Source organism: Macrotis lagotis, chromosome 4 (assembly GCF_037893015.1).
Source record: "Macrotis lagotis isolate mMagLag1 chromosome 4, bilby.v1.9.chrom.fasta, whole genome shotgun sequence".
NCBI lineage: Eukaryota > Metazoa > Chordata > Mammalia > Peramelemorphia > Peramelidae > Macrotis > Macrotis lagotis.
In genome coordinates this window covers 201,673,075-201,690,090 of record NC_133661.1, presented here as the reverse complement: position 1 = coordinate 201,690,090, position 17,016 = coordinate 201,673,075, and the positions used below count along the sequence as shown (strand labels likewise).

At 39.9% G+C, this 17,016-nt stretch overlaps 1 protein-coding gene across 1 annotated transcript in view; it reads right to left on the bottom strand.

Moving 5' to 3' along the window:
- The window catches only part of RTF1 (RTF1 homolog, Paf1/RNA polymerase II complex component), a 44,044-nt gene extending 38,033 nt beyond the window's left edge, over nt 1-6,011 (bottom strand). Inside the window, exon 1 of the mRNA XM_074235136.1 lies at nt 5,276-6,011. Coding sequence (XP_074091237.1) covers nt 5,276-5,470 — 195 coding nt within the window. The 5' untranslated portion in view covers nt 5,471-6,011. The remainder of the gene's footprint in view (nt 1-5,275) is intronic.
- Between the last annotated feature and the right edge of the window lie 11,005 nt (nt 6,012-17,016).

The window sequence follows — 17,016 nt, the reverse complement described above, 5'->3', positions numbered from 1 at the left end:
ACAGGTCAACCCATCAGAAGGCTATTTCAATAATTACAGCATGAGGCAATGAACTAGTAATAGCAGTATCAAAGAGAGAAGGGGCAAATACCAGAGATGTTATTGCAAAGGTGAAATTAATAGACCAGCAAGACATTGGATGGGGGGGGGGGCGGAGTATTGGATTGGTGGTGAGAATTAAAGATGTGTGAGGAGGGGGCAGCTAGGTGGCATAGTGGATAGAGCACTGGCTCTGGAGTCAGGAGGACTTGAGTTCAAATTTGACCTAAGACACTTAATTGTCTAGCTGTGTGACCTTGAGCAAGTCACTTAGCCCCATTGCCTTAAATTAATAATATAAAAAATACTGAGAATTAAAGATGTGCCTGTGAGACTGAAGGCCTAGAAGGAGAGGATGGTGTTGCTCCTGGCAGTAAATAAGCAAGGTGCTAGTGGTGGGGGAGGTGTATCAGGGATCAGTCAACAGAACAATCTATTCCTTCTTTCAGGAGATAATATTTCAAATACCTGAAGACAACTATTATGTCCATCTCTCCCCGCCCATCTTCAATTTTCCTGAATAAAAACTGCCAATTCTTTCAGCTAAATTTCTTTCAGCCCCCTCACCATCCTGGTGGTTGTCTTGTGAAAGCCTTAGAGTTTATCAATGTAGTTCTCAGATTTGAAAATAACACTTCCAGATGTTGAAAGGGTGATGGTTAGTTGCAGGTAGTCAGATTATGAAGGATTTGGGGCAGCTAGGTGGTGCAGCAGGTAGAGCACTGCCCTGGAGTCAAGAGGACCTGAGTTCAAATCCAGTTTCAGACACTTAATACCTAGCCATGTGTGACCTTGGGCAAGTCACTTCACCCTATTATTGCCTTACAAAAACAAAACAAAAAAAATGATGAAGGATTTTTTGGGTATAATTAACTGTTGTTGGAATTTATAAACTCCTCCTCCCCCTATAATACAAGCTCTTCTAAGAATTTGCCCGATAGAACTGATAGCTTCCTTTAAAATAGAGTTCAGGTGCTACCTTGCTGTTTCTAATAATGCCCAGTTGGTTAGTGTTTTCTCTTGTATTTATTTATATGAGCAAATGTTGTACCACTAGGAAAAGGGCAAGAGGCTTTTTTATTTTTTGTCTTTATATCCTCAGTCTCTAGTTCAGCAACTCCAAGAGAAAAAACACAAAAATAAGTGACAACTACCATTTTTTTATTTTTTGGTTACCCTTCTTTCTCCCATATATAGCCTAATTAAAGAATAATCTGTTTAGGAATCATGTACTAAAATAAAGTCTAAGTATGAATTAAAAACAGAACTATATATTCTCTCATCTCTACTCCAAATTACCTTTAAATCAAACCAGGTAGGAAACAGCCATAACAGCAAACAAATATTTATCTATCAAAACCCAAGTTGCCTTCTCCCTCTCCACTGTTATTAAGAAAAACTAAATGAAATTAACAAATAGGCTGCACTAATGAAACATTAAGACTAAAATGTAACTCAAAATAAATAAAATCTTAAAAAGACTATAATGTAAAACTTCTAACAAGACACTTCTCATCCATAAGTTAAGACTGCATTTCAAAATGTGCTCTCCAAAAAAGTAAAAAGATATTTAATAAGAAATATGACTTTAAAATATTCTAGTTTTTTCCTCAGTTTAATAACAATTTTAACATATAATCCCATAAGATAGTTTCTTAAAAATATTTATGGGCCTAGTCTCTCAAAGAAAAATTAATGCTATTAGAAGTTATAAGCTCCTAGGGGACAAGAAGATTCTTTTGTATCTGTATCCAAGAAAAACTTCCTTAAAAAACTCAAGAGTCAATTCAAAGGTAAATGTAATTGAAGTTAAAGAAAGTTATAAACTCCTTGAGGGAAGGGTCCTATCTCTTTCGTATCTATATCCCCATCCCCCAAGAGTGCCTGGCACATTGCAGCAGCAAAGAGTATAGAAAAACAGACTAAATAAAACCATAAAGAAAATAAGAAACTTATGAATCCAAGTCTAGGAAGGGTTTCCATCCTGTGGGCTTCAGACTCCTGGAAAGGGGTGGGCAGGCCCTAGAGAGGTCATTGCAAGTGGTATAAGAATGTGTATAGAGAACTATGAAATTTAGGTCTCATACATAGTCAAAAAGATTGGGAAAGACTTTTTTAGCATATGTATAAAAACACCACCAAAAAACAGCCCTCATCTCTAAAATATATAAGTGATGTTTCTTTTTTTCTAGCTCCTCTGATGCTATTTATTTCATAATGACATGGAACCAAAATGCCATGCCAGAAAGGGAGGCACACCATTTTGGTATAGCTAGAAGCTAGAGGTAAAAGGTCATGGGTTTTTATTCAAAGTGGGAAAGTTCTTTGAAAGAATCTAACTAGAGAGTTTACAGATTTGCTTAATTTTAAATGTGGCTACATAACTACTTGATTACTGCTAACTAAGGCAGATTCTAGAGTTTCTGTGCTTACAGTGTTTTCAAATGATTTCTGAAAACCATACCTCCCATATCTTAGCTTTTTCAGATTATTTTGGCTTAATCCTAAACTTTGAAATAGACAGGAGAGATGAAACTGAAGTAAGGGGGCGGCTAGGTGTAGTGGATAAAGCACCGGCCTTGGAGTCAGGAGTACCTGGGTTCAAATCTGGTCTCAGACACTTAATAATTACCTAGCTGTGTGGCCTTGGGCAAGCCACTTAACCCCATTGCCCTGCAAAAACCTAAAAAAAAAAAAAAAAGTAAAAAATGGCTCCTTTACAATTATGTGATTCTATCTAAAGAACTTCCTTTAGCTTCAATTGACCTTAGAGATGTAACAGAAGGACCAACAACTCCAGAAGTTCAAACATCATTTGTGAGGTTACTTCTATGTTCACACTTGATATTCCTTGGGGTATCCAAGCTAAGAAAGGAAGTTGAATGGGTTTTCCCTCTTAATTCCATTTACTTACAATTCCTCTCTGAAACTAAATACTCAGTTACTGGTTGGAGACACTGGAGGACCCTAGCAATGAGCAGATAGGGCAAGTGGAAGTAGTATATTCACCTAAAGGGGCCTCAACTCAAGAAGCATAGATTTCTGATCCTTGATGGTATTTCATGTTTTTTCCCCCACAGGGATCAGGACACTTTTCCACAAGGATCAGGACACAAAACAACTGCCACTCAGGACACAGATTTCAACTATTATCTTAGCAAATAAAATCAGTATGCCAAAAATATAAAAAGTAAGGAAAAGTACTAAACTGCTAAAAAGTTAATTCTGAACTGCACTGCACAGGACTCCTCTAAGTAATTATTCAGACTCTTTCCTTCCTGAAAGCCTTTCTGAAGAATGTTTTGTGGGGTACACTGTAAAAAATTCAGTGATTTACTGCTCATTAGCACTTATATTAGTGGAAACATGTACTGGGAAAATGAATTTTTATTTTATTCTGCACTGATCTTTAAAAAGTTAATACTGATGGAAGAAGAGAAGATTGAATTAAATGGACAAGTCATTTTACTTATCTGGGTCTTGGTTTCCTCATTTGTAAAATGAGGGGATAAGGTTAGATTTCTAAAGCCTCTTCAATTTCTAAATCATGAAGTTATCTTTGGCTCAAGTGAAGTTCCACCCCCCCCCTTTGAGTGTCCTGGACAAGTCTTACCTCTCTACCAGTACCACTACAACATTCTTAATTCTTTCAAATAACTTTTCAAGACTTTGCAAAATAAATAAAATGTATTTGTGTGTGTGAGATAGAACTGAACTTTTAGACCACTGCTGCTCCTTCCCTTCCCTCCCACGCCAAGTATCTCTTATCATTCACCAAAAGAGCAGATTTCTAGCACATGTATCTGGACTTAGATGTCTTAGGACCATCTTTTTCATTTTTTATGCTACTTTCACCCAGAGAGTTTAAATCTTTTACCAACACTACACCAAATAGTCTTATTTTATAACTTGAGAATATTACAACTTTAATCCTCCTAATTCCCAATTAAAGTTCTATCTTCTAACATTTTTCAAATTTCTGCAGACAACTAAAATTTGTAAAAAACAGGACTTCTTATCTATTTGTATGAGATTCCCTTCCATTTATGTCTCCAAATAAAATTATCTTCATTTTTTTTTCTCATTCCCTCACTTTCAGTTCTCAAAAAGTCCTTCTTCCCTCTCTTTAATGGCCCCTGTTAAGTCCTGAGCTTCCCTCTCCTAATATCTGGATACAGAAGACTTTGGGCCTCAACAAAACAAACTGTTCACCTCTACTTCAAGACCAGCTTCTACAATGTACATTTTGGTAACACACTAGAGAAAACAACATCCCTTTCCTTCTAAGCACGTATGAATAAAACACAGAAAATGCTCTTCCTACTACAGCTTAGCTGTGCCTAAGGGGAGGCTGCTTCCTCCCCACAGCACTTTCCAAAGGACAGAACGGGCCCAGGTTAACTCTCAAGCCATTAGGCTAAAAGTTGTTTTTTAATGTCTCTTGCATAAACCCCAAGTAGGAAAGGATTCTGGGATGCCTGAGTAAAAAGGTCCTCCCATCAGGCCTCTGCCACAGGCCCTCCAGGCCACCTTACAAAACTGTCCAGGGCTTGTACAACAGTATCTGACCTGCTTCCTTCTCTTGCTACTGTTAACTTTGTTTTGACATCCCATTTGGGGGCCTTCCCAACCTGGACTTGGTCTCCAAAACTCTCGGGAACGCAAGCAACCCCATCTCATCTCTGCCCGGCAAACACGCACGGGGACAACCTCGACCCCCCACCCCGGCCCAGAAGCAGCCCGGAGTGTGTCCTTAGCTCCCCCAGTCCCCGGCCTGCCCAACGCGATCCTTACACGCTCACTCCCACTCGTGAAACCTCCCTGCCTCGGGAGGAAGCGGCAGCGCTACTTCCTAACTCTCTCCTCCGGGCCAGACACAGAATCCCCCGGGAGGGCCGGGGGCCGGCCTCCCCTCCCGCCCCCCGGTGCCCCGGGCACAGACCCCTCCCCCAGTCCCCTCAGCCCCCGGTGCCCCGGGGCGCTTCGCTCCCGTCCCCGCCCCACCACCCAGGCGCCAAGTACTCGCGGACTCCGGTTTCAGGCCCGGGTCGGGCTGCTCCGGGCCCGGGAGCTCTGGGGACGGGCTCGGGCGGGTAGAAGAGGAGAAACGGCAGGAGTGAGGGAGGGCCAGGCGCTCGGAGGTGGAGGCCCCGGCCCCGGCCCGGCTCCGGCCCCGGCCCGGCCGCCCCCCGCTTAGCCCTTTCCTTCCCGCCCCCGCCGCGGCCTGCCCCTTTACCTGATCCAGGTTCTCGTCACTGCCGCTGTCCTCCGTGTCCGAGTCGATCACGACGCGGCCTTTCCGCTTCTTGACCATGGTGGCACCCCGGCTCCCGCGCCGGACGCCGCCGCCCGGACTCCCCTCTTGCCCGCCAGCCAGTGCGACCGCCACCGCCGCCGCCGCCGCTCGACCCACACAAAGGCGACCGCGCATGCGCGCTCCTCTCCGCCGCCAGGCCCCGCCCCCGCCCTCCGAGGCACGCCGTTCGCCCCGCCCCGCTGTCGCCGTGAGATCCACCCCCTTCACCGGACGGAACGCGGCGGGGGGTGCGAGGCGAGCCCGAGGAGGCGCGGGGCGCGAGGGGCGGGACTGGCGGCCTGGGCAGTCGGCTCTCCGGCGTTCCCGCGTGCCGCCGCCTCCGGGCCGCCGCTCCAAGGAGAAAAGCAGCCAGAGGCTCCGCAGGCGCCTTCTATTCTGGGGAGAGCCCTTTGAGTTTCGGGAAAACTAGGTAGGGAGACCTGTGAACCCGAGCCGCGGGCGCAAAGCTGCCTCTCCATGCACGTGTGAACTCCTTGGGGCGGGGTGAGGCCGGAACTCGCTGGGCCGCCCAGTACTCCTCCCATCCCCAGGCCCTTCCGCCCCTCGCTTTGGAGTGTCTTCCCTCGGAGCTTGCTTTGCATTCACCCTCTGTATTTTGTATGTCCGTAGTCATTTGCAGTTTGCTTCCCCCATTAAGAATGTCTGTTCTTAGAAAGTAGTTTGTGCTTTGTATCTCTGCTCTGCCCTTCCCCTCCCCCTTAGCACGTTGCCTGGCCCACTACAAGTGCTCAAGTCACTTAACAGTAACATGTATAGAAAATAAGTAGATACATACTTACATATATTAAAGTTATGTCGTCTGTGCTTACTTCATCATCATCATCATCATCAATACCACAATCCTCGGAATAGAGATTACTCCCTCAACTCCACTTGTCTGGTGTTCTCAGAAATTGTCAATTTATTTCAAATTTAATAATAATAAAAAAATTAACATCTGCAAATAAGAAATACAGTGAATAGTTCTACACGAAACTAGGAATCACGTTATTTACCTGTTACTGAAAACTGTGTATATCTAAAAGAAGGGTAACCAGAAAGTTCCCCTCACAATTCTTTGTATTTTTTCAAGGCAATGGGATTAAAGAGATTTGCCCAAGGTCAGTTAAGTATCAAGTGTCTGAGATCGAATTTGAACTCGGATCCTCTTAACTCCGGGGCCAGCAGATCTATCCACCGCGCCACCTAGCGACCCCCAACTTCCCCTTTTGTATTTTTTCCAGAAGTTTGTTGCTGCTTCTGTTATTTTTACCAAATGTGCTTGTTTTGATTGTGCTCTCAGTTCTTATCACTTCCTCAACCTTTCCAAGCTTCATTTTCTAGTTATATCTTTTGGCATAATAGCTTCCCACTGTATACATATAAAACAATTTGTTTTACCATTTTGCAACAGTTTGAACTGAGGTAATCTTTCTGAACACGTTCTACTTTTGAAGGTCTGAAAGACCAAAGATAGAGGGAGTAGTATTAGAGTCCTTTCCCTGGTTTTTTTTTTCCCCTCTAATTCATTCTCTTTATTTTACACCATGGAAGTCTGGAAGACCTGAGTTCTAATATAGCTTCATTTAATTACTAGCTGTGTGACTCTGGGCAACCCTTTTTTACTACAGTTTCCATGCCTGTAAAGGGAGCAGAAGAAAGAAATGGCAAATCACTCCAGTGTCTCTGCCAGGAAAAGCCCAAATGGAGTCAACAAAGCGTAAGACATGACTGAACAACAGCAATACTTTTGCCTAACTTGAAAAGGAAGCCAGGAACTCAGTATCTCATCCAAGGGTACATTGGCAAATCATAAATGGTCCCTTCTAATTATGATATTATTTCTAATTTCCAACAAGATGATCCCACATTCTGCGAATCATCATTAGATATTTAACAACTACATTTTTGTAAAAAAAAAAAAAATGGCAATTCCATATACATCTTGACCAGAACTACACTAACACTAATATGCTCTTATCTACAGGGCAATAAAGCAGTTGATGGAAGATGATCATGGACAGGGATCCAGGTTTATTCATTTTCCTCCCCTCCCCCACCCCATTCCCCATTTCCCCTAGCACATTTATAGAGCAAATTGAAATTTATAAAGTGCTTAACTGGTGTCACCAACTTTCTTAGGAGACAGGTGTCCAAGTATATTATTTCAACTGTCGAAATGAGGAAACTAAGGCAGAAAGTAATAGTTGAACTCAAGTCCATTCCAAGTTTAGTGCTGAATCTCCTTGATCACACTACCTGAATTGAAGTTCTCTGATCTAACCTGTTTTTACAATGCCCTTGAAGGAATGTAAGAAAGAATTATCAGACTTGGTTTACTGAGTCCTTTTCCTCTTGACTCCAAACTGATATTGATAGTTCAATTACAAAGCCCTTTTCAAAGTGATTTTCCAATGAGATGATGTAAAAAGCTTTGTAAATCTTAAAGCACTATATCAATTTCAGCTCTTATGAATTGTTTCATTTTGTTCTCAAACCAACACTGTAAATTGCTGTTTTACATAAGGGGAAACTAAGTCTGAAAGTAGTTAATAGAATTTCCTAAAGCAAATCATACCTAAGACAGGATTCCAATTCATATCTCTTGATTAGAAGTTCAACCTGTTATGCACTATATCACCCTAAATATCCTCTCCAGATGCCCATCAAATGGGAAGTGGCTGAACAAGTTGTAGTATATGATTGTATTGGAATACTATTGTGCTATAAGAAATGATGAGCAGGATGCTCTCAGAAAAACCTGGACTTACATAAAATGTTGCAAATTGAAATGAGTAGAACCAGGTGAACAATGTACACAGTATTGGCAATATTACATGATCAATTGTGAATGACTTAATTAATCTCAGTAATATGATGATCTAAAATAATGATGAAGGACTTGTGATGAAAAATGCAATCCATACCCAAAGAAAGAACTGATGGAGTCTGAATATTGATCAAAGCTTACTTTTTAATTTTATTTTTTTTGGTCTGTTTTCTTTTACAATATAACTTATATAGAAATATACTTTGTAAGACATGTATAACCTAAATAAATAAATATTCTTCTCTCCATCTATTACAACTCTGTGTTCATCTGCCTTCTAAATAAAATTTCTCAGAAGTACTTTGCTTCTCCAGAAGAAAAATGGCAGTGCTGAACAAGAAAAAAAGGCAGAATGATTTCAAAAAATCTTCTTTCCTTTTGCCAACATGTAATTTTCTTTTTTTTAGTTATTAGTATTTTATCAGTTACGTGTAAAGATAGTTTTCAACATGCATTCTCATAAAACTTTGAGTTTCAATTTTTTTCTCTTCCTCCCTTCTTCCCCCCACCCTAAGACAGAAAGTAATCTGATATAGATATCCATATATGTACAATCATGTTAAACATATTTCCATATTAGCCATGTTGTAAAAGAAAAATCAGGAAAGGGAAAAATCATGAGAAAGAAAAAAACCACAAAAAAAATTTTTAAAGTGAAAATACTATGCCTGGATCTGCATTCAGACTCCATCATTCTTTCTCTGGCTGTGGGTGGCTTTTCCCATCACAAGTCTTTTGGAATTATCATTGATGACTTGATCATCAGGTAGTGCTGCTGTTACTGTTACAATGTTCTCCTGGTTCTGCTCACCTTCACTCAGCATCAGTTCATGCACCTCTGTCCAGGCTTTTCTGAAATCTACCTCACTGGTCACTTAGTGAATGTTACCTTCATGTTCCACAACCTGGTCAACCACCCTGCAAATGGCAAGCATTCCTTCGATTTCCCATTTTTTGTTACCACAAAAAGAGCTGCTAGAAATACTTTTGTACCTGTAGATCCTTTATCCTTTTTTATGATCTCTTTGGGGATATAGAAGTACTACTACTAGTATCACTGCGTCAGAGAATATTCACAGTTTTATAGCTTTTTGGGTATCCAACTTGTGAGTTCTTTCCATTTATTGATTTATTACTTCAAGAACCATTTGAGTCTAAATCAGTGATCCTTTCATCCTTCCCAAAATGACCAAATGACAATTAAATACAATATTCTAGATGTGATCTGACCAGGACAAAAATACATCTAAACTATCACCTCCCTAATCCTAGAATACAGTAGTTGATAAGTAAACATTAGTAGCTATCTATTTAGGTCCATTTTCAAATCCATTTAATTGTACTTGGATCTAACTCAAATTTGTCCATTTTGCCAACATCATCAAAAGCTTTGGTAAAGGATATGTAAATAATAATATCTAATATTTATACACATTTTTAAGTATTTTACAAGAATCATCTCATTCGACTCTTAAAACTCTATAAGGTGAAGGTTACTATTATTCCCATTTTACAAATGAGAAATTAAATGGCTTGTGAAGGACCACAAGTACCTGAATCAGAATTTGTATTAAGTTTTTATTTGTATTTATATTAAATTTTTCTAAACTGAAAGCCAGCATTCTATCTACCATGCCTATGTGTGTTGCTGTCCTACATGTGTGTTCAATTCTCTGTGACCTTGTATGGTTTTTCATTGCAAAGATATAGAGATGATTTGCCATTTCCTTCTCTAGTGCATTAAGGCAAACAGATTAAGTGACTTGACCAGGTTCTGAAGTCAGATTTGAATAGCACAGATCTTCCTGACTCTAGGGCCAGCACTGAACCACTGATCCACTTCTTTGACAATCACTTGACTATATTTAGGGTATTCTACTTATCTAAGTATCTGATAACTGGCAAAAAAAAAAAAGAAAGAAGATGGAAAAATCTTTTTTGAAATCATTCCGCCTTTTTTCCCCTAGGTGTTCAATACTGCCATTTTTCTTGTGAATATGTAAAGTACTTCTGAGAAATTTTGGTTAGTAGGCAAGTGGCCACAGAGTTGTAATGGATGGAGAGAAGAATATTTATTTATTTAGGTTATACATGTCTTGCAAAGTATATTTCTATATAAGTTATATTGTAAAAGAAAACAGACCAAAAAATCCAAGAAAAATAAAATTAAAAGGTACGCTTTGATCAATATTCAGACTCCATAAGTTCTTTCTTTGGGTATGGATTGCATTTTTCATCTCAAGTCTTTCATCGTTATCTTAGATCATCATATTACTGAGTCATAATCTCACGGGCAGATGGAGTTCCTGTAGCCCAGTTGGGGTTCATAATAACAAAGAGATTGCTTAGGTGGATGATCCTCTTGACTCATAGTGGCCTTGCCACACTAGCCAACTTCTCAAGTTCCCCAAGAGAGATATCTAGACCCTAGAGCGTCTATGTGAAGTCAAAGTAGAGGAGTGACTCTGTTACCCAGGAAGTTTTCTATATATTAGGATTAGCCTGAGTAGGGTCCATCATGAAAAAGTCCATAGATGTTGGCTGCAAGGCCTCCATCTATTGCTATTGCTGCTGCTGCCAACAGCCAGGCTCTTCCCAGTCCAATCTCAAACAGACTTGTCACCTGTAGGCATCCAGTCTAACCTCTTCATTTTACAGACAAGAAACTGAGACTCAGAGGACTTATTTGAAGTCATGTTATAAATAGGGAAGGGGTTTGAATCCAGGTCTTTTGGCTATAAATCCATTTCTCTTTCCATAGTACTATACTGACCCTCATCTATATTTATGCTATTTATGTTGTACTCTTGGATTCAAAGATCACTGCATATGGCTACTGTAGCCATGAAATTAAAGACAATTACTCCTTAGAGGGAAAGCTATGGCAAATCTGAGCTTACTAAAAAACAGAGACAACACTTTACTGACAGAGGTGAATTGACACTCTAAGTTGAGTTGCTGGAATAGATTTTTGAGAGTCCTTTGGACATCAGAGTTCAAATCAGTGAACACTTAAAGAAATTCAAACTATTCTTTGTTATTATTTTTTAAATTTTATTTATTTAAGGCAATGGAATTAAGTGACTTGCCCAAGGTCACACAGCTAGGCAATTATTAAGTGTCTGAGGCCAGATTTGAACCCAGGTACTCCTGCCTCCATGGCCAGTGCTCTATCCACTGGGTCACCTAGCCGCCCCAAACTACTCTTCGAAAGGACAAATACTGAAGCTCAAACTTAAATACTTTGGCCACATCATGAAAAGACAAGACTCATTGGAAAAGCCCTCAGTTTTAGGAAAGATTGAAGGCAAAAGAGAAGGTGATGGCAGAGGATGAAATGGATTTATGTCAAGGAGACAACAAATATGAGGGTAGACAGACTACTGGAATTAGAAGGGCCTGTGTGCTACAATCCATGAGGTCCTTGAGGTCATGAAGAATCAGACACTTCTAAATAGCAACAAAATATCTCCTTTGTGGTCATTGTCATAGTCTTTATAGAAAGTAATTGACTACAGGTGGGTCCCAAGGGCCTGGGAACATGTTGAAAACTTGTCTTTGGTTACAAAGTTACCTCTGAATGATAATGTGGGGGTAATTCACAAGAAGTTTATATGATACTGGAAACTGACTAGCCCAGGTGACCAGCCCTGCCACCAGTCAGACCTTTGTTTCATCCCTCCAAACTGAATCCTCTTGAAGATGCAAAGGAAGAATTCATATGTGGAGGGAACATACCTGTGGAGAGGAAAATTTGATAGGATTTTGGCTCTCCTTCATGATTTTATCAGTGGAAGATGAACCCTTTTTTTAGGGTTGTTTTTTTTTTTGCCAGGCAAATGGGGTTAAGTGGCTTACCCAAGGCCACACAGCTAGGTAATTATTAAGTGTCTGAGACAGGATTTGAACTCAGCTACTCCTGACTCCAAGGCTGGTGCTTTATCCACTATACCACCTAGCTGCCCCAATGAACCCTTTCTTTGAACTGTCACCTAATTTAGCTTGTACCTCTCAAATGTATATATGAAAGCCATTGTCACATTGTAATTATTCACAGATATAGTTTTTCCCAGATAAAGTTAGCTCTGGGACTGGAATGGGTTGGATCCTAGGCAGAAAGGGAAATAATACCTAGGATAAGGAAGGTGGGTAGGGCTTTGGAGCATTATAATGGCAATATATCTTCCTGAGGGTACTGGAAAGGTGGGTGATAGTCTTCTAATATTTCTCAATCTTCTCTTTCTCTACATTTTCTTTCCAAGCCTTTTCCCTCTTTCACAAGTCTTAAAACAATGATGGAGAAGTAGGAAGTCCTAATTGTTCCCTTTTGAGTCCTCCTATATTCAGTTATCTCTGCCTTGTAGAGGCAAATTCTAATAGGAAGGATTAATCTTACCTGCTCCCAAGCCTTTTCCCTCTTTGACAGTTCTTAAAACAATGATGGAGAAATAGGAATTCCTAATTGTTGTCTTTTGAGCCCTCCTATCTTCAACTATCTCTGCTGTATAGAGTGAAATTCTAATAGTAAGGATTAATCCTACAGTCCTAGCTATTATGCTGGAAATCTTTTAATGTTAGAGCCAGAAGAGAGCCCAGATCTAATCCTCTAGTTTTATAGAGGAGGAAACTGAGGCCTAGTGAGATAAATGAGCCTTGCTCAAAGATCCCACAGTTAGCTAGCAGTTAAACCCTGATTGGAATTGAAGGCATTTTGTCCAATGGTCTTTCCCATTGAAGGATTGACAGGTAAGGGGAAGGAAAATTTTTAGGGCTTAGTATTCAATCCAGAGAGCGTAAATATAAGTGGAGTATCATAGTTCTACCCCAGGGGCAAATGGGATTGAAGAAAAGCCTTTCTTTTCTATTCCTCCTCCCTCTTCCTTCTATCACATTACTTTTCAACTTTCTCATATCTACTTTTTTTTTCATTCTTATAGCTTAGATTTAGAGCTAGAAGGAACTTTGGAGGCCATCTAATCCAACTCTCTTAACCATAAGGCTAAGGGAAGTTAAGGGACTTGCCCAAGTTCATGCATCTAGTAAGTATCTAGAGGTCTCAGTCAGGATTTGAATTTAGGATTTCTGACTCCAAGTTCAAGGTTTTATCCATTGGACCACTAGCTGCCCTACTTGTCCTACCCTGTCTGTTTCTTTCCCTCTTCTCTGAATATATTCTGTTATTTCTTGCCCCTTTTTTTTTCCACTATCACCTATTCAGGAAATAGGCAGTTACAAACACCAACCTCAAATTAAAGGAAAGCAAAATATGAACATTTAAAAAGATGACATGGACAAGTTTAGAAATGTAATATGTGAAAGCAAATGTATTCAAAGGATCCTGCAGTTCAGTGCAGGAATTCTCAACAATTCAAATTCATCCAATATTTATTTATTTAGAGATTTATGGAATTGCTAAATCCTTCTATTGTAGTAGGAGAGATTCAGTCCTAAAGGATCTTATCCTTCAGGTGTTTGGGGGCATGGAGATGAGAGAGGTATATAAATAATTAAAATACCAGACAGAAAAATCATGAACTCCTATATGAAGTCAACCAAATAAGAAAGTGAGCTACTTGAGAGAGGAGAGATTTAGCACAATACTTAACAACTTTTCAAATCTTCCTGATTCCATTTGGCATTTTCTTGGCAAAGTGTTCAGCCAATTCAGTCCTGTCTGATTCTTTGTGACTCCAACTGAAGTTTTCACACAAAAATACCAGTATGAGGAAACTGAGGTAAATAGGGTCACCCTGACTTGCCCAGGGTCATAAAGCCAGGAAATGTCCAAGGCTGTATTTGAACTCATGGAGATGAATCTTTTTGACTGCAAGCCTGGCAGGTGGGTAGGTGATTAGAAACCTTCTAGGAGACAAAGTTCAAGGCCCATCTCAAACTCATATTTACTGGGTAAACCTGAGAAATTATTTCAGTGTTAGCATTTAGATAAGTGCCTTAAGGTTTGTAAAGTACTTAACATATGTTATCTCATTTGATCCTCACAACTATTAGATGAGGTAGAGGCTATTATTATCTCCATTTTATAACTGGGACAATTGAGCAGGCAGAAATTAAGTTTTGCCTCAGGTCATACAGCTAATAAAAAACTCCAGTCTTCTGAACTCCAGGCTCAAAACTGTTCATAGTCTTTAGCCATTAGGTGTTAACAGGCACTGGTAGAGACTACTTGGCTTGAGGGGCATGGAGTGGAAGAAGGAATTCTCCTCTAACAATTAAATCACTGATTTAGCCCCTGTCCTCATCATTAACACTGAGGAAAGTCAAACAGAAGGATGAGATTCTAGAAGAGAAGAATCACTTTTGCCAAATGGACCTAGGAAAGATTAATTGAGAGGTAGCATCTGAATTGGAAGTTGAAGGAGAAAAGTTTCAATAACTGACCATAGGGGCATTGCCCAGAGTGATAGACTTGAGTTCAAATGTGACACTAGCTATGTGAGTGTCCCTGAGCAAGTCACTTACTTCTATCCAAAAAAAAAACCAAACAAACCCCAAAACAAGAAACTAGCCATAGAAGCATAATCTAATAGATTGAAGACTAATTTTAAATCAAGAAGATCTGCATCCAAGTTGTACTTTAGATAAGGTCTATGAGCTTGAGTAAATTTTTTTAATGCTATTTTATTTTTTCGATTACATGCAAAGATAGTTTTCAACATTCATTTTTTAAAAGCTTTTGAGTTCCACATTTTCTAACTCTCCCTTCCCTTCCCCCTTTCCACAATCTGATATAGGTTATATAAAAACAATCATGTTCAACATATTTCATATTGATCATGTTGTGAAAGAAGAATCAGAACTAAAAGGAAAAAAATGAGAAAAATAAAAAATATAAAACACATTTTCATAAGTGAAAATAGTATGTATCCTTTAGCCTTCATTCAGACCCCATGTTTTTCCCCCCCCTCTGGATGTGGATAACATGTTGTCCTTATCTGCATGAACTGATGCTGAGCGAGATGAGCAGAACCAGCAAAACATTGTACACCCTAACAGCGGCATGGGGGGTGATGATCAACCTTGATAGACTTGCTCATTCCATCAGTGCAACAATCAGGGATAATTTGGAGCTTTCTGCCATGGAGAATACCATCTATATCCAGAGAAAGAATTGTGGAGTTTGAACAAAGACCAAAGACTATTACCTTCAATTTAGGGTGGGGGGAATATTATCTTATTATTTAATTTTGCTATCTCTTATACTTTATTTTTCTTCCTTAAGGATATAATTTCTCTCTCATCACACTCAATTTAGATCAATGAATACCATGGAAACAATGAAAAGACTAACAGATTACCTTCTGTGGGGGGTGGGGGGAGGGAAGCAAGAATGGGGAAAAATTGTAAAACTCAAAATAAATAAATCTTTCTTAAAAAAAAAATTGGTGCGGCTAGGTAGCGTAGTGGATAAAGCACCAGCCTTGGAGTCAGGGGTACCTGGGTTCAAATCCGGTCTCAGACACTTAGTAATTACCTAGCTGTATGGCCTTGGGCAAGCCACTTAACCCCATTTGCCTTGCAAACAATTGTCCTTATCATTGAATTGCTGAGGAGTTAAGTTCTTCATAGTTAATCACCACACAGTATTGCTGTTAATGTCTATAATGTTCTTCTGGTTCTGCTCACTTCACTTACTATTAATTCATGCAAGTCTTTCCAGACTTTTCTGAAGCCTGAGTAAATCTTTTAACTTTCCTTTGACTTATTTTCTTCTTTTCTGAAACGGGGCTAATAACATCTAATTCACAGGATTGCTATGAATATTATAGACTGATCTATTCAGAACCAAATTGACCTACCCATCTACCCCCACCTCTCTCATATTACAAATAAGGAAACTGAAGTCCCAAGGTGTCAAGTTACTTGACCAGAGTCTAGTTGGTTCTTGTCCTTCATTATCAAAGACCAAAATGACATCACTTATGTTTGAGAAAAATTACAGTGTATCCAACTATGGCTGATCAGACCAATAGGAGCTTGGAATGTTCTACCACAGGTTGGGCACAAATAGTCCATGTGAACACCTGGAGAACACTCTAGACTTATGTATGCCACATTTCCTATGAGCTGTTTCAATTCTGTCTTCCTCATAGAGTGCAGCACCCTCACTGATAAGGGCACACCATGCTGGGCAGTCCTGTGCCAGTGTCTCCCATGCTGTACAATCAATTCTAAAGTTCTTCAATGAGACCTTCAGAGTGTCTTGGTATCGCTTCTTCTGACCCCCTTGGGAGGGATTGCTCTGTGTGAATTCTCCATAAAATAGTTTTTTGACAAGTGTATATCTGGCATTCTAACATGTCCAGCCCATTGTAGTTGCACTCTCTAGTAATAGTGGAATGCTGGGCAGTTTAGCTGGAGAAAGGACCTCAGAGTCTGCTATCTTCTCCCAGGTGATCTTCAGAATCTTCCCAGGACAATTTAAGTGGAAGCGATTCAGTTTCCTTAAATGGTGCTGGTAAACTGTCTGGGTTTCACAGGAATATAGCAACAAGATCAGCACAGTATGGCTCTGTAGACCTTTAGTTTGGTTGTCAGTCTAATAGCTCTTCTCTCCCACACTTTCTGATCTTCCCAAATACTGAGCTAGCTCTGGCAATGCATATGTCAACCTCTTTGTCAATGTGTACTTCCCTGGAAAAAACACTACCAAGGTAAGTGAACTTGTCCACATTTGCTGTAATTAATGGTTCCACATATGGATTGTGTGGTGCTGGCTGATGGAGCATCTGTGTTTTCTTAGTGTTGTTAGACCAAAATTAGCACAACAGCATCTCAGCTGTTGCATCTCAGCTTTAGAGGTTGCATTGAGTGCACCATCATCTGAAAACAG